At 43.2% G+C, this 23904-nt stretch overlaps 1 protein-coding gene across 4 annotated transcripts in view; it reads left to right on the top strand.

Moving 5' to 3' along the window:
• usp45 (ubiquitin specific peptidase 45) overlaps positions 1-23904 on the top strand; it is a 178373-nt gene that overhangs the window by 26817 nt on the left and 127652 nt on the right. For all 4 annotated transcript variants that reach the window (XM_080192658.1, XM_080192659.1, XM_080192657.1 and 1 more), the window contains exons 4-5: positions 10544-10647; positions 17271-17368. In XM_080192658.1, coding sequence (XP_080048784.1) covers positions 10544-10647; positions 17271-17368 — 202 coding nt within the window. The remainder of the gene's footprint in view (positions 1-10543; positions 10648-17270; positions 17369-23904) is intronic.

The following is a 23904-nucleotide window of genomic DNA, read 5'->3' as shown; positions in this document are numbered from 1 at the left end:
CAGTTTCTCCAACCTTTCCTCGTAACCCAGCCCCTCCATGCCAGGCAACATCCTGGTAAACCTCCTCTGCACCCTTTCCAGAGACTCCACGTCCTTCCGGTAGTAAGGTGACCAGAACTGGACGCAGTACTCCAAATGCGGTCTAACCAACGTTCTATACAACTGAAGCATTAGACGGCAGCTTTTAAACTCTATACCCCTTCCTATAAAGGCTAGCATTCCATAAGCCTTCCTGACAACATTCTCCACCTGTGTCGCAACCTTCATGGATTTGTGAACCTGCACTCCCAGGTCCCTCTGTGTTTCTATACTCCTAATTTGTCTACCTTTAATCACATAGCTCCTCTCTACATTATTCCTTCCAAAATGCATCACCTCGCATTTGTCAGGATTAAATTCCATCTGCCACCTATCTGCCCAATGCACCAACCTATCTATATCCTGTTGTATCACCTCACAATCCACTTCGGTACCCGCCAACCCTGCCATCTTGGTGTCATCAGCAAACTTGCTGATCACACCACCTACGCTCTCTTCCAAGTCATTTATGTAGACTACAAAGAGGAGAGGTCCCAGTACTGAGCCCTGCGGCACACCACTGGTCACTGGCCTCCAGCCGGACAAAGTCCCCTCCACAACTATCCTCTGTCTCCTATTACCCAGCCAGTTCTCAATCCACCTAGCTACCTGACCTCGTATCCCATGCGCCTTAACCTTTTCTACCAGCCTACCATGAGGGACTTTGTCAAATGCTTTACTGAAATCCATATAGATGACATCAACGGCTCTCCCATCGTCAACCGTTTTTGTCACTTCCTCAAAGAATTCCACCAGATTCGTAAGGCAAGACCTCCCTCTAACAAAGCCATGTTGCGAATCCCCAATCAGACCGCAACGCTCCAAATGCTCATACATCCTACCCCTAAGTACTTTTTCCATTAATTTCCCTACCACCGATGTCAAACTCACCGGCCTATAATTTCCAGGGTTATCCCTACTACCTTTTTTGAACAGCGGTACCACATTTGCTACCCTCCAGTCTTCTGGGACCTCACCTGTGTCCAAAGAAGAGACAAAGATTTGCGCCAGAGGCCCAGCAATTTCATCTTTCACCTCCCTAAGCAGCCTGGGATAAATACCATCAGGCCCTGGAGCTTTATCCGTCCTTACGCTACCTAAAAGCCCTAGCACTTCCTCCGTCGTAGTAGATATTTCCTGCAGCTGATCCTCAGCTCCCTCTAACAGACCGCACGATTCCGAACCCCTCTCCTTCGTGAATACCGACGCAAAGTATTCATTCAGGAGCTCCCCCATTCCCTCCGACTCAATACATATCTCCCCACTTTTGTCCCTAAGAGGACCAATTTTCCCTCTAACTACTCTCTTGCTGCTAATATAGGAATAAAATGCCTTTGGATTTTCCTTAATCCTACCAGCCAAAGCCATTTCATGCCCTCTCTTCGCCCTTCTAATTCCCCTTTTTAGCTCCCTCCTACTCTCTATATTCCTCCAGCGCACTCTCCGTACCCAGTCGTTTTGACCTAACATACACCTCCCTCTTCTTCCTGACCAAGTCTTCAATACCCCCTGTAATCCATGGCTCTCTAATCCTACCTTTCCCATCCTTCCGCTTAACCGGAACATACCTCCCCTGCAACCATTTCATTTTGCCCTTAAAAGCCTCCCACTTGCCAACCATGGACTTGCCAGCTAACAGTCCCTCCCAATCAGTGTCCTGCAGCTCCCTCCTAATCCTGCCATAGCTCGCCTTTCCCCAGTTCAGCACACTCCCGTTCGGCCGGCACTCGTCCCTTTCCATTTTTATCCTAAAGTAGATGGACTTGTGGTCACTATTAGCCACATGTTCGCCTACCTCTACCTCTCCCACCTGCCCTGGCTCATTACCCAACACTAAATCCAGTATAGCCCCTCCCCTAGTCGGACTAGTTACATACTGCTCTAGAGACCCTTCCAAAACACATTTCACAAACTCCTCTCCCTCCGTACCCCCAGCTCTAGGCCCCCTCCAATTCACTCCAGGAAGATTAAAGTCTCCCACTACAACCACCCTATTCCTCCTGCACCTATCCAAAATGCCCCTGCAGATGCCTTCCTCCACTGACCTCGGGCTGTTGGGTGGCCTATAATACACCCCTAGCAACATAATCTCTCCCTTTTTATTCCTCAATTCCACCCACAGTGACTCAATCCCTATCTCTTCTATATTGTCCTCCCTCTGCACTACTGTGATGTTTTCCTTGACTAACAGTGCCACCCCTCCACCTCTCTTCAACCCTCCTCTGTCACACCTAAAACACTTGTACCCAGGAACATTCAGCTGCCAGTCCTGCCCTTCCCTTAACCATGTCTCTGTTACAGCCACCACATCTAACTGCCTCACAAACATCAAGGCCCTAAGCTCATCCGTTTTCCCTGCCACACTCCTAGCATTGAAACAGACACAGTTCAACCCACAAGTGTCCCTCGGAACCCCCTTCTCCCTGATACTTTTCCTTTCACTCGACTCTCTCCCAGCCACCTCCCCACCCCCCCTCCATATTAGTTTAATTCCTTCATAAACACCCCAGCCAACCTCCCCGCCAAGACATTAGTTCCCCTCCCGTTCAAATTCTCCCCACCCCTCCTGTACAATTGCCCTTCTCTCCTAAACACCTCGCAGTGATCCACAAAAGTAAAGCCCTCTACCCTACACCAATCCCTCAACCATGCATTCAGCTGCATGATCTCGTCATTCTTTGCCCTGCTGGTACTGGGCAACAACCCAGAGAGTGCCACCCTGGAGGTCCTACTCTTTAGTTTGGCCCCCAACTCCCTAAATTGCCTACGGACCTCTACCCTACTCCTTCCTATGTCCCCCTCCCCTACATGTACTATGACCTCAGCCTGTGCCCCCTCCCCTTTCAAAATTCCCTCTACCCTGTCCGTTACATCCTTTACCCCTGCTCCAGGGAGGCAGACCACCATCCTGGAGTCACGCCTCTGTCCACAGAACCTCCTATCGATACCTCTGACCCTCCCGTCCCCTACCACTATCACCTTGCCAGCCCCCTTCTGTCCCTCTAAGTCAGTCTCCCCCTCCTGCCTATCTTTCTGTGCCCCTGTCGATGAACCATGGGGGGCCTCTGGGGAGGCCGGGGGAACCTGACTACTCTTCTTCTTCCTCTTTCCCCTCCTCACAGTCGTCCATCCTCCCTTTTCAGCCCTTGAGACCTCCTCCTGCTCATGGTTCCCAGCCATTATCTCCTCGTTCTCCCTGACTAGAAACGCATCTTCCAGACGCCCCTCGAGTTGCCTGACCCGGGCCCTCAAGCGCTGCAGTTCTAAACATTTACTGCAGATGTGGACCTTGGGGACACGTGACACCACCAAGAACTCCCACATGTGGCACCTGACATAACTTACATTCCTCTCTATATTCCCTGCCATGTCCCAACCTCCTGTAAGTGCCCAAAGGTAGAATGTGCAACGCCCCTTCTCTAAGCCTGCTCTTTCCTAAGCCCAGCGAGCCAAAGCCCTTCTCACTCAGTTCCCACTCACTCCGCTGCCCGCTCCCGACGCTGCCCGCTGTATGCTGCTACCCCTTTTTTATACCCCCCGCTCCCCCTTAACGACAATCCCCTGGCCTAACTTCCGGTACGGAAGTAAACTACACTCTAACAAGTCCCGAGAACCGGAAGTACAGAAAAAAGTGGTTTTTACTTTAAATCAGTCACTCACCACAGCCACAGCCACCAGGTTCAATGCTCCAGAGAACAGTGAGGTGGGTCCCCGGGTGAGTGTCCGATTTATACCCCCCGCTCCCCCTTAACGACTATCCCCTGGCCTAACTTCCGGTACGGAAGTAAACTACACTCTAACAAGTCCCGAGAACTGGAAGTACAGAAAAAAAGCGGTTTTTACTTTAAAATCAGTCACTCACCACAGCCACAGCCACCAGGTTCAATGCTCCGGAGAACAATGAGCCTACTTTACCTTATTTCTAATGTTTACCAATACAATGTCTCTTAAAATTATGTTTTGTTTGTCGAACAACTGAGACATGTTGTCCAACTGCCAGACTAGAATGAAAAGCCAATTCTTGTCATTGATTCTGGGAATTCACTGTTTTCTTGTGCAGGAGAAATGCACAGTGTCAGTTGGTTGCTACATTCTCTACATCCTGCAGATCTTAATTGTAAGACCAATTTTGTAAGGCTTAAGTGTGCTAGCATTAAACAGTGAGATACTTAAAATATGCTACCAAGTAATTTTATTACTGGGATAAAAAACATTTTATCATTGGTACCTCAGACCTGGGTAGATTACAGTCCGGGGGAGTTTCTAATCTGGCTTGCCGCTGCTTCACGCATTCCAAAGAGGTACAAGGTAAGTTGCAGTTGGTCCTTCATAGGTGCCAGGAAGTAGGTGTTTCTCAGAGTGTGGCTTCCATGTTTGAGGAATTGAGCGCACTTGGAGGAGCACGGAGAGCAGCAGGAGGTCAGTGCTGGCTAGGTCGCCATTTTTTGCCCATCCCTAATTGCCCTTGAGAAGGTGGTGGTATGCTCCCTGCTTGAACCACTGCAGTTTACATGTTGGAACACCCACAGTGCTTTCTAGCAGGAATTTCAGGAGTTTGATCCAGTGACAGTGAAGGAATGGTGATATACTTCCAAGTCAGGAACTTGGCAGGGTGGGGGGGAGAGAGATTTGCAGGTGGTGGTGTTCCCATGCATCTGTTACTCTTGTCCTCGGTGGTAAAGGTCATGGGTTTAGAAGGTGCTGTTGGAGGTGGAACAAAAGTCAAATCACATTTTCTCTCTCTCACTTCTCTCCCCCCCCCACCCCACCCCCACATTTTTCTCATATTCTCACCTGAAGGTGCTGATCTTGCTGCAATCTGGTGCTGTGGTTAATAGCAATCCTTCAGTAGCTTTTCTGAGCAGCCACTCTTCATATGCAGATCTGCACAGTGAATGATGGTAGCTTATTTGACACTGTAACCAGCCCCTGATGCGACGACAATAATTTCTCCCTCAATGTCAGCAAAATGAAGGGGATAGTCATTGACTTCAGGAAGTGTAGTGGAGCACGTGCCCATGTCTCCATCAATGGGGACGAAGTAGAAATGGTCGAGGGCTTCAGGTTTTTAGGTGTCCAGATCACCAACAACCTGTGCTGGTTCCTCCATGCTGATGCTATAGTTAAGAAAGCCTACCAATGCTTCTACTTTCTCAGAAGACTAAGAAAATTTGGTATGTCTGCTATGACTCTCACCAACTTTTACAGATGCACCACAGTTCTGCAATGAGGACTTAAGTAAATAAGGAGAAACCTTTTCTAGTGGCTGAAGGATTAGTAACCTGTCAGTACAGATTGACGATAATTAGCCAAGAACCAGAGGATAGCAGATTTGTAGACACAGCAAAACATAACTTAAAATTTTTCTGGTGGAATAGCATCTGCAGCACACCCGAAGCACAGGCAACATTAGTAGCATGTATCTATCTTGACAAACTGCATTTTAAATGCATTCTTAAAGGTAGATGGAAGTGACAGCAGTGGCTCAGTTGGTGGCACTGTTGCCTCTAAGTCAGACAGTTCTGGCTTCATGTCCCATTCCAGAGCTTAAGCCATGACAATTGTACCCATAAATAAAAATAAAGGCTGATCCAGTGTAGTACTGAGGGAATGATGCAGTGCCAGAAATGCATCATTTCAGATGAAATGCAGATTTAACTACTTGATCATGCTGTTATGATCTGCATGGTGGAACCATAAACCAAAATAAGCAGATTTATCCAAATTATTGTTACAGAAGAAATTACCAGCAAGATTTCACTTTTTGCAACTTTCACTTGATCATGAATCAGAATTAAGGGAAATTAAATATGAATGAAAGGTCAATTTTACTTAAAGAAGTTGATGCAACAAAAATACATCTTATAGGACCACAAGCATCTGCATCATTCCCACATAAATGTGGCACAATGCAGCTGCACAATTCTGCAATGCTGTTCTTTATTCATGCAGGGTAGATTCAGAGCCCTTTAAACAATAGCTTTCACCTTTGAATTGGATGGGTACAATTGTCATGACCAATATACACTTCTATGAATCCTGTCTTCCTCGAGACATGGCAGTCCAATTGTAAAGCTTGCCAGAGTTCCATTACAACCCACCAAGTAGTAACTTTGTGGTTTGGTCATTTCTGGGAAGACATCCAGGCCTGCGATGTCTACGAGCTATTCATGCAGCTTTCAAGGTTTTAGACTTCTTAAGTCAGTTTGCACATTGCCTCCAAGAGCTCGTGTCTCCTTTTCAGCCAAACAGAACAACTGATCTCTTGAGACTGATTTGTTTCCTCTCTTGGCAAGAATTGGCATGTTTCTCTTTGTCTCCGTCTGCTTTTTGTATCTACATCTGGGCCTTCATCTTGCAGCTCTTTTGGTAGTAGCTCTCCTTAGCTCTACCAGTTACATGGCTTCTTCCTTAATTTCCTTACTGTTGGTGCTATTTGCCAGGTCATATGGACCAGCATTTCTAATTCAAGAAAATTACAATTGTTGCAAACTCTTAAAACAATTACAGATTATTCAGACATTTTAGAGAAATGACAAAGCTTTCTTACTCTATTAGTTTGAATCAAAGATTTATTGTAAGGTAAGAATATCAAATTCCATTTTGGTTGTTATCTCACTGACCAACTTTTTACATCATTTTTTCTATCTTAATTCTTTCCTCCTTTTAGCCTTCTCTGCCTGCAATCCACTGCTGTCAACATCTTGTAGTCATGAAAAGTAGCAGTTGAGCTAGAGAACGTAAGAACACAACAGAAAGGGCTTGCATGACTAGACATTTTCTAACATTAAGATACTAACATGAAGGAAAAATATAATCCAAAAACTGGGCAAGTTTTATCTTTCCTTGAGCGAATCTAAGATCCCAGATATCTGCTAAGTGGTACATGAAATGCTTGTTTCAGCTCAACTGTGTGTGAACAGATATTTTCCTTGCTGAAATACAGTTAATTTTGCTCCAGATCCCACTTAACTGATCAGCATTGCAGCTCCACAACTTTCCACAAATTTGATGTCATTGTAAAGAATGGCAACCAGCTGCATTAAATAAACATAGAAAATGCTGGAAATACACAGCAGACCTGGCAACATCTGAGGAAAAGGGGAAAAAAAAGTTTTAATTTTAACCTTTTCACAATTACTGCCAGATCTGTGTACTTGCAGCATTCGCGGTATTTTGGATCAATTGCATTATTCACATTAAGCCACAGGATGTGAAATGGGATAATGTCTGTTTAATTGTTTTAGTATATTGTTATGATGATATAATTATCACAGTAAAGGTTTTGTTTATTTGTACCAAAATTTTTTTTATTTTAGTTGTTAATTTCTTTAGCATTTATGTTCCCCACCCTCCCCCCATACAATTCCCAAAGCCATCTGTGGCCTTTGGCTGAGAAGCCTTTGTGATGCACAAAAGAGCACTACTTGACTATTATGCTTGCTCCCACTCATGGTTCTTTATGAATTAATTTTCTTCCCTGATAGTCATCTGAAAACACTAACCTTTGCTCACCTAGCAAAGCCATTCAACTACTCCTGACACTGCAAAGCATAAGTTTACGGAGGCGCCATTCACATCCACAACCACCACCTTCCATTTAGGTTCTGCTGCTACATGTGATAGCCAATTGTGCATTTCCAACAATGGAATTCTTTTGATTTGATTTATTATGTCACATGTATTAACCTACAGTGAAAAGTATTGCTTCTTGCGCATTATACGGACAAAGCATACTATTCATAGAGAAGGAAACAAAAGAGTGCAGAATGTAGTGTTACAGTCATAGCTAGACTGTAGAGAAAGATCAACTTAATGCAAGGTAAGCCCATTCAGAAGTCTGATGGCATCAGGGAAGAAGCTGTTCTTGAGTCGGTTCGTACGTGACCTCAGACTTTTGTATCATTTTTCTGATGGAAGAAGGTGGAAGAGAGAATGTTCGGGGTGAATGTGGTCCTTAATTATGCTGGCTGCTTTGCCAAGGCAGGAAGTGTAAACAGAGTCAGTGGATGGGAGGCTGGTTTGTGTGATGGATTGGGCTACATTCATGACCTTTTATTCTTTCTTTCACTCTCTTTAATTTATGCCAGCAGCAATTCCAGATAATCTCTGAAAAATAAGCCCTTCCTTTTCCCACTTCTTCATTTCAGTTATTTCAGTCCTGCATGTAGGGTTTTTTCCAGAGGCTAAGTGTTGAGCTCAACTTTAGCTAATAGAAAAGCTCGTGACCACAATATCCTGGTGAAAGATGTTCTTTATTGACCAATGCATGCTGTCCCATTCTAGAGCTTAAGTACAAAAATAAAGGCTGATCCAGTGTAGTACTGAGGGAATGCTGCAGTGCCAGAAATGCATCATTTCAGATGAAATGCAGATTCAGCTATGTGATCAGGTTGTTATGATCCACATGGTGGAACCATAAACTAAAATAAGCAGATTTATTCAAATTACTGTTACAGAAGAAATTACCAGCAAGATTTCACTGGTAATTTCTTCTGTAACAATAGAGAGAAGGAGCTAGGCAGTCCAACACTTCTCTGAAGTTACATCGTGGTGACATTACAATTATTCACCCTCATTCTCAACCTCTCTCCAGCATTTGACACATCATAAGAATATAAGAACATAAGAAATAGGAGCAGGAGTAGGCCCTCGAGCCTGCCCCGCCATTCAGTAAGATCATGGCTGATCTGAAGTGGCTCAGTTCCACATTCCCGCTTTCTCCCCATAACCCTTAACTCCCTTGCCTACCAAAAACCTATCTACCCGTGTCTTAAATATATTTAGCGAGGTAGCCTCCACCACTTCAACGGGCAGAGAATTCAAGAGTTTCACCACCCTTTGAGTGAAGAAGTTCCTCCTCAACTCTGTTCTAAACTGCTCCCCCCTTATCTTGAGGCTGTGCCGTCTAGTCCTGCTGTCCTTTCTGAGCGGGAAGAACCTCTCCACCTCTACCCTATCCACCCCCTTCATCATCTTATACGTCTCAATAACATCCCCTCTCATCCTTCTAAACTCCAACGAGTACAAGCCCAGTCTATTCAGCCTCTCTTCATAGCTCAACCCCCTCAACTCCGGTATCAGCCTCGTGAACCTCCTCTGCACTCCCTCCAAGGCCAAAATATCCTTGTGCAAGTGCAGCGACCAAAACGGCACACAGTACTCCAGCTGCGGCCTCACTAGTGCCCTGTACAGTACAGCAAGACCTCCCTACTTTTATATTCAATCCCCCTCGCTATGAAGGCCAGCATCCCATGTGCCTTCCTGACCACCTGCTGCACCTGTAGGCTGGGTTTTTGCGACTCATGCATAAGGACCCCCACGTCCCTCTGCACCGTAGCATGCTGTAGCATAAAAAATTCAGTGCATCAGAGCTTGGATATTCAATAGTATACTCACGTGGCACATTAATAGATCCTGGAATTTTTCCACTCTCCTTGATCTCCCAGGGCTCTCTAACATCGATCACAATTGTATTTGATTTGAGCAAGTCTTTTAATTCCTGGTAGGTGACAGTATCAGAGGCAGCTGTACAAACACTCCGGTAGCTGCTGGGGTGACTTTGGTAAAATTGAGCTATGTATAAAAATGCAGTATTATATGTTTAAAGTTATGAAAATCTGACCAGTTTTTAGATTCTTTTGATTGATTACAGGGACTCTGATACAAAATTAAAAGCATTAATGCATTTAATTAGCCATACAATAATTAGCAACACAATTTCAACTAAGACAGCAAGCAGTATGAAAACAATCATATAATTTTGTCAAAGCTGATAAATGTCACCTCACATATTTTGTGGGGCAGATAGGTAGGCAATTAAGGTTTGCATGTGCAAGACCAGGAGCTTCCACCCCACCCTCTCCTTCTCTCTCCCCCTTCCCCCAACCAAGGAAAAAAAGAACTACCCACGCTACAGAGAAACTGGTCTGATTTGGCAAGGTTAGTTCAAAAGGAGTTTCCTTTTTTTTCAGTACTGTGCACTTTCATGTACCATTTGAATTTAACTTGGCGAAGATTACAAGAAACCTGTGTTTCATCATATGACAAATTGTTGTAAATTGTTTTTATAAATATATAAAAAGGAAGAGGCTGGCTAGGGTGAACGTTGGACCCTGAGAGGATGAGAGGGGGGACTTAGTGGTAGGGGATGGGGAAATGGCTGAGGCCTTGAATAACTTTTTTGTTTCGGTCTTCACGGAGGAGGATGTGAATAATTTGCCGGGTGTTAGCGATAGAAAGATGGTAGGACAGGAGGGCCTCAATGACATTATTGTTACTATCCATAGAGCGCACCTACATTGTCCAGTTAGACGGAATTGAGGCATGATCGGCTCCATTTTTACCTGTCCAATGGTAGTTGGAGCATCTCTAGTAATAACTTCTCCTTCAACAGCTGTACTGGAATTACTGAGGAGACTATCACAATATTAATTGTCTATGCATTATGTCTCTTGGCATTTAGGGTTGCAGTCAAAACTCTCAAGATCAGCATTCTTTGAAGCATTTTCAGACTACTCACTTGGACCCACACTGTATTATGATCAGTTTGGATACATGGACTGTTTGGTAAGGCAGTACAAGTAATAATGTTATAAGTGCAATTCATTCATTATCATAACTTTAATGTATGGTTATAAAATTAATGAGCTTACATAATGCCCTTTCTTTTCCCTGCTTGTCTAATTGCTCTCCTAGTCTCTTCTTGCTGAAATTCATGGTAGATATAGGTCTTGGAGCAGTTGAGTAGCATCATAGTTGAAGTCATTCTAACATGCATAATATAGCAGTAATCCATAAAATTAGAGAGGGAAAGCTAAAAGACAGTTTTCTTCTTGTGCACAAAGGGTACATCTGTACATTAACATAAGATCAGTTCTGAAAAAAATGCTGTTTGTGGAGGAGAAGGCTAAGCATCTTGGAAGTGCCAGATAATAAGCAATACCGAAATTGGAAACTTGGTTGTTCCTCTAGCATTCACAGGGTTTCCCAAGCTTTCCTGTTCAAAAGAGTGACAATTGCATCTTTTCCTTTAGAACTAAATTTGGAATGATTTACCAAATGTGGCTTTTGAGGCTATGAGTTGATTTGAAAGGAAATTGGATAACTATTTGGGAAGGAAGAATGTAATAAGATATATGGAAAATGTAGCATAATGGAACTACGGTAAGTAGCTACATTTGGAGAACACCAGTACAAAGAACCAGATAGTTTTCATAAACTGCTCAGTGAATTATTGCAATAGGCAATTTACCGTGTGAAGAATCTGACCTGGTGTCCTACAGTTTTGTGTACATCTTTTAGTTTTTGCTTCTTAGATTTTTTATTTTAATTTTTTTTAGCTTACAGTTGAAAGCCAAATATATATCACAGAATCGTTATTATAGAATCCGTATTGTGCACAAGGAAGCCATTTGGCCTGTTAAGTCTGCACCAACAACAATCCCATCCAGGCCCTATCCCTGTAACCCGATGTTTTTATATTGCTAGTCTCCCTGACAGGGACAATGTAGCATGACCAATCAACCTAACCTGTGCACCTTTGGAGGAAACCCACACAAATATGGGGAGAACATGTAAACTCCACACAGACTGTGACCTGAGAGCAGAATTGAACTTTGGTCCCTGGCACTGAGAGGCAGGAACTGGGTGGCATGATGGCAAGGTGGTTAGCACTGCTGCTTCACAGCGCCAGGGACCGAGGTTCAATTTTGGCCTTGTGTCACTGTCTGTGTGGAGTTTGCATGTTCTCCCTGTGTCTGCATGGGTTTCCTCCAGCTGCTCTGGTTTCCTCCCACAGTCCAAAGATGTGTGGGTTAGGTGGATTGGCCATGCTAAATTGCCCCTTAGTGTCAGGGGGATTAGCAGGGTAAATACATGGGGTTATGGGAATAGGGCTTAGGTGGGATTGTTGGTGCAGGCTCAATGGGTCGAATGATGATTTATGTACTGTAGGCATTCTAATACAAATCTCCTCTTGGCCACCTTCTTTCTAAGGAGAACAATCCCAATCTCTCTGATCTTTTCTCATTACTTCTCATCCCTGGAATCATCCTTGCAAACCTCTTCTGCATTCTCTCAAATGCATTCACATCCTTCCTATAGTGTGGCATCCAGAACTGTATACCATATTCCAACTGAGGTTTAACTTGTGTCTTGTATAAATTCAACATGATTTTCTTGCTCTTGTACTCTGCCCCTGTTAATAAAGCCTAGAATATCGTGCTTTCTTAACTGTTCTTTCCACCTGCTTTGACACCTTCAATGATCTCTGCATATATACATACAGGTCCTTCTGCTCCTGCATCCCTTTAAAGGAAATGCCCCTTATTTTATATTATCTCTCCATGTTCTTCCTGCCAAAATGCATCACCTCATATTTATCTGCATTGAACTTCATCTGCCATCCATCTGCCCACTCCACCAACTTGTCTATGTCCTTTAGAGTTCTGCATTGTCCTCTCCACAGTTTATAAACTTCCAAGTTTTGTGTCATCTTCAAATTTTAAAATTGTACCCTGCACGCCAAGATCTAAATCATGAATATATATCAGAAAAAGGATTTCAAAACTGACCTCTGGGGAACATCACTTCAAACCTTCCTTCAGCCCAAAATATACCCGTTGACCATTGTTATCTACTTCCTATTATTCAGCCAATTTTGTACCCATGTTGCTGCTGTCCTTTTTATTCCACAAGCTATAACTTTTCTCATCAGTCTATTAACAGGCACTAAATCACATGTCTTCTACAAGTCCTCGTGAATCACCTCAGCAGCATTTCTCTCCTGATCCTTTTTGTTACCTCCTCACAAAATTCCAGCAAGTTAGTTAAACTCAATTACCCCTTTAGAAATCTATGCCAGCTGTTCCGAATCAAACCATGTTTTTTCCATCTGACTACTAAGTATATTCCGAATAATTGTTTCCAGAAACTTGCCCACCGTTGATATTAAATGGGCTGGCCTGGTATTATGGATTCCAAAGCAGAATACTGGGGATGTTGAAAATGCAGAATAAAAACAGAAAATGCTGGAATTACTTAATAAATCTGGCAGCATCTGTGGGGAGAGGAACAGAGTTAATGTTTCAGATCGTCAGCCTTTCATCAGAACTGGGAAAAGTTATAACTGGTTTTAACGAGTGGGTGGATGGAAAAAAGGAGATTTGGGACTTGAACCACTGTAAATTGCTTGCTCTCTTTTTCATGCTGCTCATCCAACATTCACTGCTGGATGAACAGAAATTTCTTCTGACTGTATATTCAGAAGAACAAACTATTATCTTTGATCTCTGCTGCAAACTCTTTTCCCTAGCTACTATCTTATTCATTGTCTGATATGCAACTTTTCACAGTCTTTTACCCCTCTTTGACTCTGACCTCAGCTTTCCATTCTATCATGAAGACCAACTTCCAGCCCTGTAACATTGTCTTTTTCCTCCTTTGCCTCACCACATCCACCCTGTTTTAACTTGATTATTCAAATATTTGCCTGGCCAACCTCCCATCTTCCACCCTATATAAACTTAAGCTCATCAAAATCTGCTATGAGTATTTTAACCTCCATCAAATCCTGTGCACCCATCACCCATGAGCTCTGTGACCTACTGGCAATAATTTGATGTATATGCATCCTTGTTTTCAATTCCCACCATGGTCTTGCTGCTCTTGCTCTCTCCCTCTGTCTTTCGCTCTCTCCCTCTGTCTTTCGCTCTCTCCCTCTGTCTTTCGCTCTCTCCCTCTGTCTTTCGCTCTCTCCCTCTGTCTTTCGCTCTCTCCCTCTGTCTTTCGCTCTCTCCCTCTGTCTTTCGCTCTCTCCCTCTGTCTTTCGCTCTCTCCCTCTGTCTTTCGCTCTCTCCCTCTGTCTTTTGCCCCTGCTCGGCCCCGCGCCCCCGCTTGGCCTCTCTCTACCCTTCAAATATCTGTGGACTTCCAGCTGTTGAGCAACTTCAGTTTTAATCACTGTACCATTGAATGCCATACATCCAACTTGCAGCTCTGAAATTCCGTACTGAAACCTCTAGGGCACTTTAGCTCTCTTTCCCTACTGCTTTTGGTCATTTGTTCAAATCACTGTTTACGTGGCTCTTTATTTTATGATGCCGATTACGATGGAGCTGTGTAAAATATTCATTAGGCGACAGCTAGAGTACTGTGTGCAGTTTTGGTCACCACACTTTGGAAAGGATGTGATTGCACTAGAAAGAGTGCAGAAGAGGTTCAACAGAATGTTGCTTGGGCTTGAGCGTTTATGAAACATCCCCAGCTCGGTTTGCTTTTCCTTAGAGCAGAGAAGGCTGAGGGGAAATGATTGAGGTGTACAAAATTGAGCGGCACGAATAGGAAGAAACTTTTCCTCTTAATAGAGGGTTTAATAACCTGGGGGCATAGATTTAAGGTAAGGGGATTTAGGAAAACCCTTTTCACGCAGAGGATGGTGGGAATCTGGATCTCACTGCCTGAAGGGTGATAGAGGCAGGAACCTTCATAACATTAAGGAAGCTTTTAGATGAGCACTTGAAATGCCATGTAAGACTATGGACTAAGTGCTGGAAAATGTGATTAGAATAGGTTTGATGGCCGGCGTAGGCATGATGGGCCAAAAGGCTGTAAAACTCTGAGATGGAAGACAGGAGATTTTTAATGGAATGTTGTGTTGAACGGGAACGTTAAAGTTCCAATGAAGCTCAACATGAGCTTGGGGAACTGTATCTCATCTTTCAATTTGGTGTATAATTTTCTGGACTCAACATTGTGTTTAGCAATTTCAAAACATAATCTTTGCCTTGATTCTGTTTCCTTTGTCTTTGCAGGTTTTGGTTTTACCTCATTTTTCTCTTGTGCTCGCTGTTCAGCATTCTGCCATTCTCATCCTCTCTAAACTTACTTGCCTTTTGGTTCTTACTTGTCCAATTATGACTGTCTTTGACCTTGTACCACCGATCCTCTTGTCATTTAATTTCAACTGTCATTCTTCGCTGTTCTTTATATCAGTGCAATCTTCTGACCTGGCACTTATCTTGCAGAATTGTATGCTTTTTCTTTCAGGCTGATACTGTCTTTTCTGAGCATTCTGAAATAGCTCCTTAAATGTCTGCCACCTAACCCTCAACCTAATTTCCCAGTTCACTTCAGCCCTGTCTCATGTTCTCATAATTGTCCTTATTTAAGTTTAGAAAAACTTGTCTTGGATCCACTCCTCTCTCCCTTCAATTGAATGTGCAATTCAATCATATTAAGATTGCTGCTATCTTGGGCCACCTTGGCTATGATGTCATTAATTAACCCTGTCTCATTGCATGTTACCAGATTTTGTACAGCCTGCTCTCTGGTCGGTGCTGGGATGCACTGCTGTCAGAAATTGCCTGAATTTATTATCCAGGCTACCTTTGCCATCTGATTTATCAACTCTGTATGTAGATTAGTTACCCATGATTATTGCTTTACTTTTAATCACAAGACCTCATTATTTCAATGTGCACCCCATCCTCCAGTGTGGTTACTATTAGGAGGCTTATAAACCACTTCAACAAGTGATTTCTTATCTTTACTATTTCTCATCTCTACCCAAACTGATTCTGCATCTTGACCTCCAGAACTAAGATCCTCTCTCTATTGTATCAATGTCATTAACAGAACTATTCCTCCACATTTTCTTGGCTCCCTCTCCTTCCTAACTGTCATGTACCCTTGAATACTCAAGTCCTAGTTTTTGTTATCCTGCAGCCATGTCTCTTTAATGGCTCTCAGATCACCATACATGTTTATTTCTATTTGTGGTATCAATTCATCTTTTTTCATGAATGCTATGTACTTCCAGCTACAGAGGGTTTAATTTTTCTTCTTCCTATTTTTGTAACCTCCACCCTTTTCTGCTGGGTCTGTGCACTCTGTCCCTTTCATCTGTCTTGTTTAAAATCCTCTCTTTAAAAATTAATACGTTTCCAACTTTTCCTACTTCTAAAGAGAAGGTGGTTTTTAGGTCATCCAATGTCTTAACTATCTCATTCACAGTGATTTTGGCAGCACCTTTTTCTTTGATAAGTACAGGTCCAAAATTATCGTGTCCAGGCTTTCTGCTTGTGTAAATCCTCTATTTTTTAAATGCCTGTGGAAGACCATTAGATTCCCTTTCATTTTGGTGCATAGTCTCTTTATATTCTGTTTTTGCTACTCTTATTCATTTTTTAAATTCTCCTATAACCTTTGTATATTCAGCCTGATTCTCACTTGAATTATCACCTTGACATCTGTCATTTGCAACTTTTTGCTGCTTCCTTTTGCTCTGTGTCTCTTTCATCATCAAGCGAGGTCTGACTTTGTTTGTTCTACCTTCTATGGGAATGTACTTTGATTGTATCTGAAGTATCTCTTCTCTAAAGGCAGCCAATTGCTCTATTATAGTTTTCCTGCCAATCTTTGATTCCAGCTATCCTGGGCCAGTTCTGTTCTCACTCCTTTGAACCCCTTTATTTTTATTCTGGATTGCTTTGTTCTTTTCCACAGCTAACCTAAACATGATGCAGTGAGCATTTTCCTTTAATGTTCCTGAACAGTTGATCCAGATGGCCCATCCACTTCATTCTCCAAGAATACCCCCTTCCTTGTTGAACTGGAAACATATTAATGTAGAAAATTCTTCTGAACATGTTTTCAAAACTGTGCCCCCATCTGTCCTTTGGAGACTACCCCAGGTTATATTATGATAATTAAAGTTGCCTTGAAGGCATCATGGCGGCACAGTGGTTAGCAGTGATGCCACACAGCATCAAGAACCTGGGTTTGATTCCCAGCTTGGGTCACTATCTGTGCGGAGTCTGCATGTCCCCCTGTGTCTGTGTGAGTTTCCTCCAGGTGCTCCAGTTTCCTCCTACAGTCTGAAAGTCATACTGGTTAGGTGCACTGGCCATGCTAAATTCTCCCTCAGTGTACCCAAAGAGGCGCCAGAGTGTGACGACGAGGGGATTTTCACAATAACTTCATTGCAGTATTAATGTATGCCTACTTGTGATGCTAATAAATAAACTTTGATAATAGCCTGTATTAAGAAATGTTTAATTCAGATTGTGTTTCAGCCATAGTGCTTTTTGATATGAAAGCCAAAAATAAACTAAAAGACTGTACTTTTAAAATAAATACTGTACAGAATTTATTCTTCAGCATTGTTTCTTTTAAATCTTTGAAATTCACAGGTGCTATGAGTGTGGTGAGGAAGTGATACCATGCAATAAAAAGGTTCTTGCTCATTTGCTGGATTTTCTGCAAAAACATGCTACTAAGACCCATTCAGGTAAAGCTTTTTGCATGTATCACATTCAATGCACTGAACTTTATTCAGATGTGCTATGAGCAATTGAAGGAATGCTCGAGGGAATTTAATATATCTGAAAGTTAATTACATAATTTATATTTTATAGTATGATAAATAAACTGCACTCGTGCAAGATATGATTCAAGAAGTTAAATGAATGTTTGAATATTTTGTTGATGTAGAAAATCAAGCTGCTGCATGTGGTATGATTCAAATTCATATGTTTGTTTTATTGTGACCTTCACCTGATCATATTTCTTCTACTCCAGTGTAATAGGATGGTCACGTATTAACCATGACATGATTCTATTTAACAATACCTCCCATTAAATGTGCTTTGAATTATGTTGGGGCTGCATGACCAAAAATAGAATTTTGCATCAGCTATTCTTTTATATGGAAATTTGTTTTAAGTTGCTCCTCGTTTTGTCAGATGAAAGAATTTTTGCAATTCCTATAATTAGTGATATTGTCTTTGTCTACTGATGCTGAAGTAGTCTTCTCCATTGCATCTTATTTTTAAGGTGAGCATTGAATTTGATTAAGTTTTAATATTCAAACTATTTTTGATAAATCCTTTCATAAATCCAAGGAGCAGAGGGTGGAATCGTTGTGGGTGGAGATTAGGAACAGCAAAGGGAGGAAGACGCTGGTGGGTGTCTTCTATAGGCCCCCGAATAATGATCTGGAGGTGGGGCGGGCTGTTAACGCGCAAATAAGTGCGGCGTGCAGGAATGGGATGGCCGTAGTTATGGGGGATTTCAATCTGCATATTGATTTGTCGACCCATGTTGGACGCGGGGGGCTCGAGGAAGAGTTCTTGGAATGCTGCCAGGATAGTTTCCTCGAACAGTGTGTGTTGGAGCCGACGAGGGAGCGAGCTATCTTGGATCTGGTGCTATGTAATGAGGCGGGTAGAATTAGGGACCTTGCGGTGAAGGATCCTCTTGGGGAGAGTGATCATTGTATGGTGGAGTTTCTGGTGCAGATGGAGGAGGAGAAAGTGGGTTCCCGGACGCGCGTCCTTTGTTTGAACAGAGGGGAGTACGGTAGGATGAGAGAAGAATTGGCGAATGTGGACTGGGGGAGCGCGTTGGAAGGTAGGTCTGCTGAGGAGCAGTGGAGGATCTTTAAGGAGATCTTTCTTGGTGCTCAGCAGAAATTTACTCCAATGGTCAAAAAGGACCGTAGGAGGAGAGGTAATAAGCCATGGATAACGAAGGAGGTGAAGGAAAGTGTTAAATTAAAAGCGGAGGCCTTTAGAGTAGCTAAGAGGATTGGGAGAGGTTTAAATGTCAACAAAGATTGACAAAGAAGTTGATAAAGAAGGGTAGGAGAAACTATGAAGCTGGGCTAGCGCTTAATATAAAAAAGGATAGCAAGATTTTTTATAAATATATAAGAAGGAAGAGGCTGGCTAGGGTGAACGTTGGTCCCTTAGAGGATGAGAAGGGGGACTTAGTGGTAGGGGATGGGGATATGGCTGAGGTCTTGAATAACTTTTTTGTTTCTGTCTTCACGGAGGAGGACGTGAATAATTTGCCGGGTGTTAGAGATGGAAAGGTGGTAGGACTGGAGGGTCTTAATGACATTACTGTTACTAGAGAGGCGGTGCTCGACAGACTGGAGGGGCTGATTGTGGACAAGTCGCCAGGACCGGATGGAATGCATCCGAGGGTTCTGAAAGAAATGGCGGAGGTGATAGTGGATGCCTTGGTGGCTATTTTCCAAACGTCGCTGGATTCCGGGGAAGTGCTGGAAGATTGGAAAACAGCTAATGTTACGCCGTTGTTTAAGAAGGGTGCCAGGCAAAAGGCAGGGAATTATAGGCCGGTTAGTTTAACGTCTGTTGTGGGTAAAATGTTAGAATCCGTCATCAAGGAGGAAATAGCGAGGCATCTTGAGGGGAATTGCTTGATAGAGCAGACGCAGCACGGTTTCGTTAAAGGGAAGTCGTGTCTGACAAATTTACTGGAGTTCTATGAGGATGTGTCTAGGGCGGTGGATAGAGGAGAGCCGGTGGATGTGGTCTTTCTTGATTTTCAGAAAGCGTTTGACAAGTTACCTCACAAGAGGTTATTGCAGAAGGTCAGGGGACATGGAGTTGGGCGTAGGGTGTTAGCGTGGATAGAGGATTGGTTGTCAAATAGGAGGCAGAGAGTGGGGGTCAATGGGTGCTATTCGGATTGGCGTTTGGTGACTAGTGGAGTGCCCCAGGGGTCGGTGCTGGGGCCTCAGCTATTTACCATTTATATAGATGATCTGGAGGAGGGAACCGAGTGTAGGGTGTCGAAATTTGCTGATGACACCAAGATTGGTGGAACGGCAAATTGTGCGGAGGGTGTGGAGAGTCTACAGAAGGATCTAGATAGGCTGGGCGAATGGGCCAGGAAATGGCAAATGGAATTTAATGTTGGCAAGTGTGAGGTGGTCCACTTTGGTAGGAATAATGGTAGGAAGGATTATTACTTACGTGGCGAAGAACTGCAGCAGGCGACGGTGCAGAGGGACCTCGGGGTCCTTGTGCATGAGTCGCAAAAACCCAGCTTGCAGGTGCAGAAGGTGGTCAGGAAGGCGAATGGGATGCTGGCCTTCATAGCGAGGGGGTTTGAATATAAAAGTAGGGACGTCTTGCTGCGGCTGTATAGGGCATTGGTGAGGCCGCAGCTGGAGTACTGTGTGCAGTTTTGGGCGCCGTACTTACGCAAGGATATTTTGGCCTTGGAGGGAGTGCAGAGGAGGTTTACTCGGCTGATGCCGGAGTTGAGGGGGTTGAGCTATGAGGAGAGGCTGAATAAATTAGGCTTGTACTCGTTAGAGTTTAGAAGAATGAGGGGAGATCTCATTGAGACGTATAAGATGATGAATGGGATGGATAGGATAGAGGTGGAGAGACTCTTCCCGCTCAGAAAGGACAGTAGGACTAGGGGGCACAGCCTCAAGATAAAAGGGGGGCGGTTTAGAACGGAGTTGAGGAGGAACTTCTTCACTCAAAGGGTGGTGAATCTCTGGAATTCTCTGCCCGTTGAAGTGGTGGAGGCTACCTCGCTAAATATTTTTAAAACGTGGGTTGATGGGTTTTTGATAAGAGAGGGGATTAAGGGTTATGGGGAGAGGGCGGGAATGTGGAACTGAGCCACGACAGATCAGCCATGATCTTATTGAATGGCGGGGCAGGCTCGAAGGGCTAGATGGCCTACTCCTGCTCCTATTTCTTATGTCCCATTGACAGAGTGGGGCTGAGGAGCTTTGTCCAGATTGGCAGAGCTTGTGGACGTGCTGTGCTGTGATTGGTGAACTCAGCTATCAGTCAGCACTAAGTGAGGTCCTGTGTACCAGATTGGCAGAGAGAGGGAGTGGTGTTGACATATCATCTTAGGATTGATTTATCGAGCTGTCAGTCAGGAGTTGTGTGTGGGCAGGAGTTAGTGAGTAAGGAGCCCTGCTCCAGATTGGCTTATTGAGCTGTCAGTCAAGAGTTGGTGTGGGTCTTCCCCTATAACCACAAAATGTAGATTTAAAAAAAAATCAATAATCACAGGTAGGCTGTAATTGATGAATTCTGTGCACGAAGTTCGAAAGGCATTCAAAATCCCCTCGTGTGGACACTTGCAGACAGTAGGAAGGACAATGACTATTTCTTTCTGACACCATAATCTCAGGAGTGCTGCAAGATAGTTAATTTCAACAAAGAAATGGATTTTCAACTTCGTAACTTCCGGCTCAACTTTGTAACAGAATTAAAAGATGCAGTTTAATTAACAAACGAGTACTGGTGTGTTTATCCACTCACCTCATTGCATTTTACAAGAGTGTTTCTGCCATTCAGTTCCGAGGTTATGTACATTCCCAATACAGGTTCCAGCCTCTCCGTAAACTTGTCAGTTAGTGGGTGAGGAGTCATGCTCCTGATTGGTTTATTGAGCTGTCAGTCAGGAGGTTGTCTGTGGGCAGGAATTAGTAAGTATAAAAGGTGCCACTTCTGAAAAATGTGCTCAGGGGGACCGGTTGCTCCCCCCACACCTCCCCCAGCTACGCCACTGACCACCCTACATACATGTGATTGCCTCTGTTATAGCAATAATGCATTGGGCATGGCAAGAGAAAGTTGGGGGGTTAAAAAAGCATGATCCAAACATTTACATATCTACTTGATCTAAGATCATTGGAAATATTTTTGCTATTTAATGATCTACTTTGACTCCAAACAATTACAAATGTAGAATTTATCTCAATTTTCAGAAATAACTCTATGATCTATTCAAAAAAAACTTTAATGGAATAGAGTTTTATTATTTTATGCATTACTTTACTATATTAATGCAACATGTGCATTATGTTATTGTTACTTTTGGATTCAAATGAAAAAAGTTTTTAAGCTCGCATTCAGCTTCTATTTTATCTTTCATTGCCCTGCATCATTGTTCCTGTCAAGTGCAGAAATGGATGAGTAATTTCATTTCTCTTCTCAGTCAGGCAGTAGATTCAACCCCATGCCAAAAGTTTGACTGTGTAGCCAAGGCTGAAATTTAAATACAGGATCAAGGATGTGGTGTACTTCAGAAATTGCCTCTCTTAGGCGAGGTATTACGTTGAAGCCAATCTCTCATTATGGAAAAGATTTTATGGGAATATCCATAAAAGAGGATTGTAGTTCTCCTGTTGTCCTGATCTATTTATTTATCAACCAAAGCTCTCAAAAACAGATGTTCCAATTATTTATCACTTTGCTATTTGTGGGATCTTTACGCATATTTGCAGTCGCTGGGTCAAAATCTTGGAATTGCCTCTAATGGCATTGTGGATCAACCCACAACACATGGACTGCAGTGATTCAACAAAGCGGCTCAACACCGCACATAGGGCAACTATGGATGGACAATAAATGCTGGCCAGCGACGCCCATGTCCCACGAATGAATAAAGAAAAATATTAGCCATGTACCCTTGCGTAATAACAGTAAATAAAGCTTAAAAGTACTGCAACGGCCAAGAAAAGCCTTGGGACATGTGAAAGGTGCTCAAGTTGTTTCTTTTTCTTTTTTGGAAAACAGAAATGGCTTAAAATGTTTTGAAATTTCAGGGCCAATGTCCAAACCTATCCACATTTTTAGTTGGTTTTCTCTTCCTATGTCGTCTTGGGGTTTATCAGTGCTGTTCTGATACAGGATGAAAAGTTTTGGTAGAGAGGCAGAAGTTATCTTTCCTTCACTATAGAATATCAGTTTGTTATAGGAATGAAATAGGTCAGTGTGAAAGCAAATCTTGGCTGAACAGTAAGTTGAGGACTGCAATTTAACAGATTCCAAGTTGATATTTTTGCATTAGTCTGTCTTTCCACAACATGGTGAGACCGGTGTTTTGATCCTTGCCCTTTTCATTGCTGTATTCAAAATTACTGAGTACTCTGTTAAGCAACTTAAACATTCATAACCCTTTGAACATAAGATCAATGACGGTAATGCTTGGCTAGCAACATTTAAACTGTATTGGATTGGATAAACAGGTAGGCATTCATTGATGGTGATAGATATTAGCAGGGGCATGTCTGGTAGTGGATGCTACCAGTGTGGAAGACAATGTTTCAAATACAAAAATAGCCGGTCTTTGTGTTGGTTAGACGATGTGACTGAAGGTCAAGTATGAATCAAATACCATGCAGTGACCGCAACTTCAAACTGAGACAGTGTCTCGGGAAGTACAACTGGTGGTGAGGGTATGAAAAGAATAACTTTGGTATATCATATGCTTTAATGGAGGAAACTATGGCTGAATTAGTCAAGAAGGTTGTCAAAGCAGGCATAACAGGGGTCATTAGAAAAGGTGAAGAGGTAAAGCTGGATGTTGTTGGCATACGTTTGGCAACTGATATTATGGCCGGGATTTTCCCAGCCCTCTGCACTGCTCAAGTAGCTCAACGGGCTGAGAAACATTAGCGGGGGTCCTTTAGCGGGACTCAGATGCAGGTTGTGAGTCTCTTAGTCCCTTTTTTGTAAGTATAATCAGCTCCACACCAACAATCAGCATGGAGCTGATTACCGTATGGAAATAGCAATTTCTATTTGATTAGCTGGCCTGGGACAGTATTTTCCAGACCCACTAACATCTTGACTCCCACCAGGAGAGGTTCCCACCGTGGGGTTTACAACTGCTTCCCACTAACGGGAAAGGAAACAAAAGCCTGAGGTCACGTACCAACCGACTTAAGAACAGCTTCTTCACTGGTGCCATCAAACTTTTGAATGGGCCTGTCTCGCACTAAGTAGATCTTTCTCTATACCCTAGCTATGACTGTAACACCCCATTCTGCAATCTCTCCTTTCTTCTTTATGAATTGTATGCTTTCTGTACAGCATACAAGAAACAATACTTTTCACTGTGTTCTAATACATGTGATAGTAAATCAAATCAAAAAAGGTGTCCTCACCCCGCTGGTGGGGACAGAGACCATTGAGGCCCTTCCAGGAGGTTGGGGGCAAAGGGGGGTGCGAAGGGAAGCCAGCAATTGAAATGGGG

The sequence above is a fragment of the Carcharhinus amblyrhynchos genome, chromosome 7, assembly GCF_965287045.1.
Source record: "Carcharhinus amblyrhynchos chromosome 7, sCarAmb.v2.hapA, whole genome shotgun sequence".
NCBI classification, from domain to species: domain Eukaryota; kingdom Metazoa; phylum Chordata; class Chondrichthyes; order Carcharhiniformes; family Carcharhinidae; genus Carcharhinus; species Carcharhinus amblyrhynchos.
This window is presented reverse-complemented; position numbering and strand designations above follow the sequence as displayed.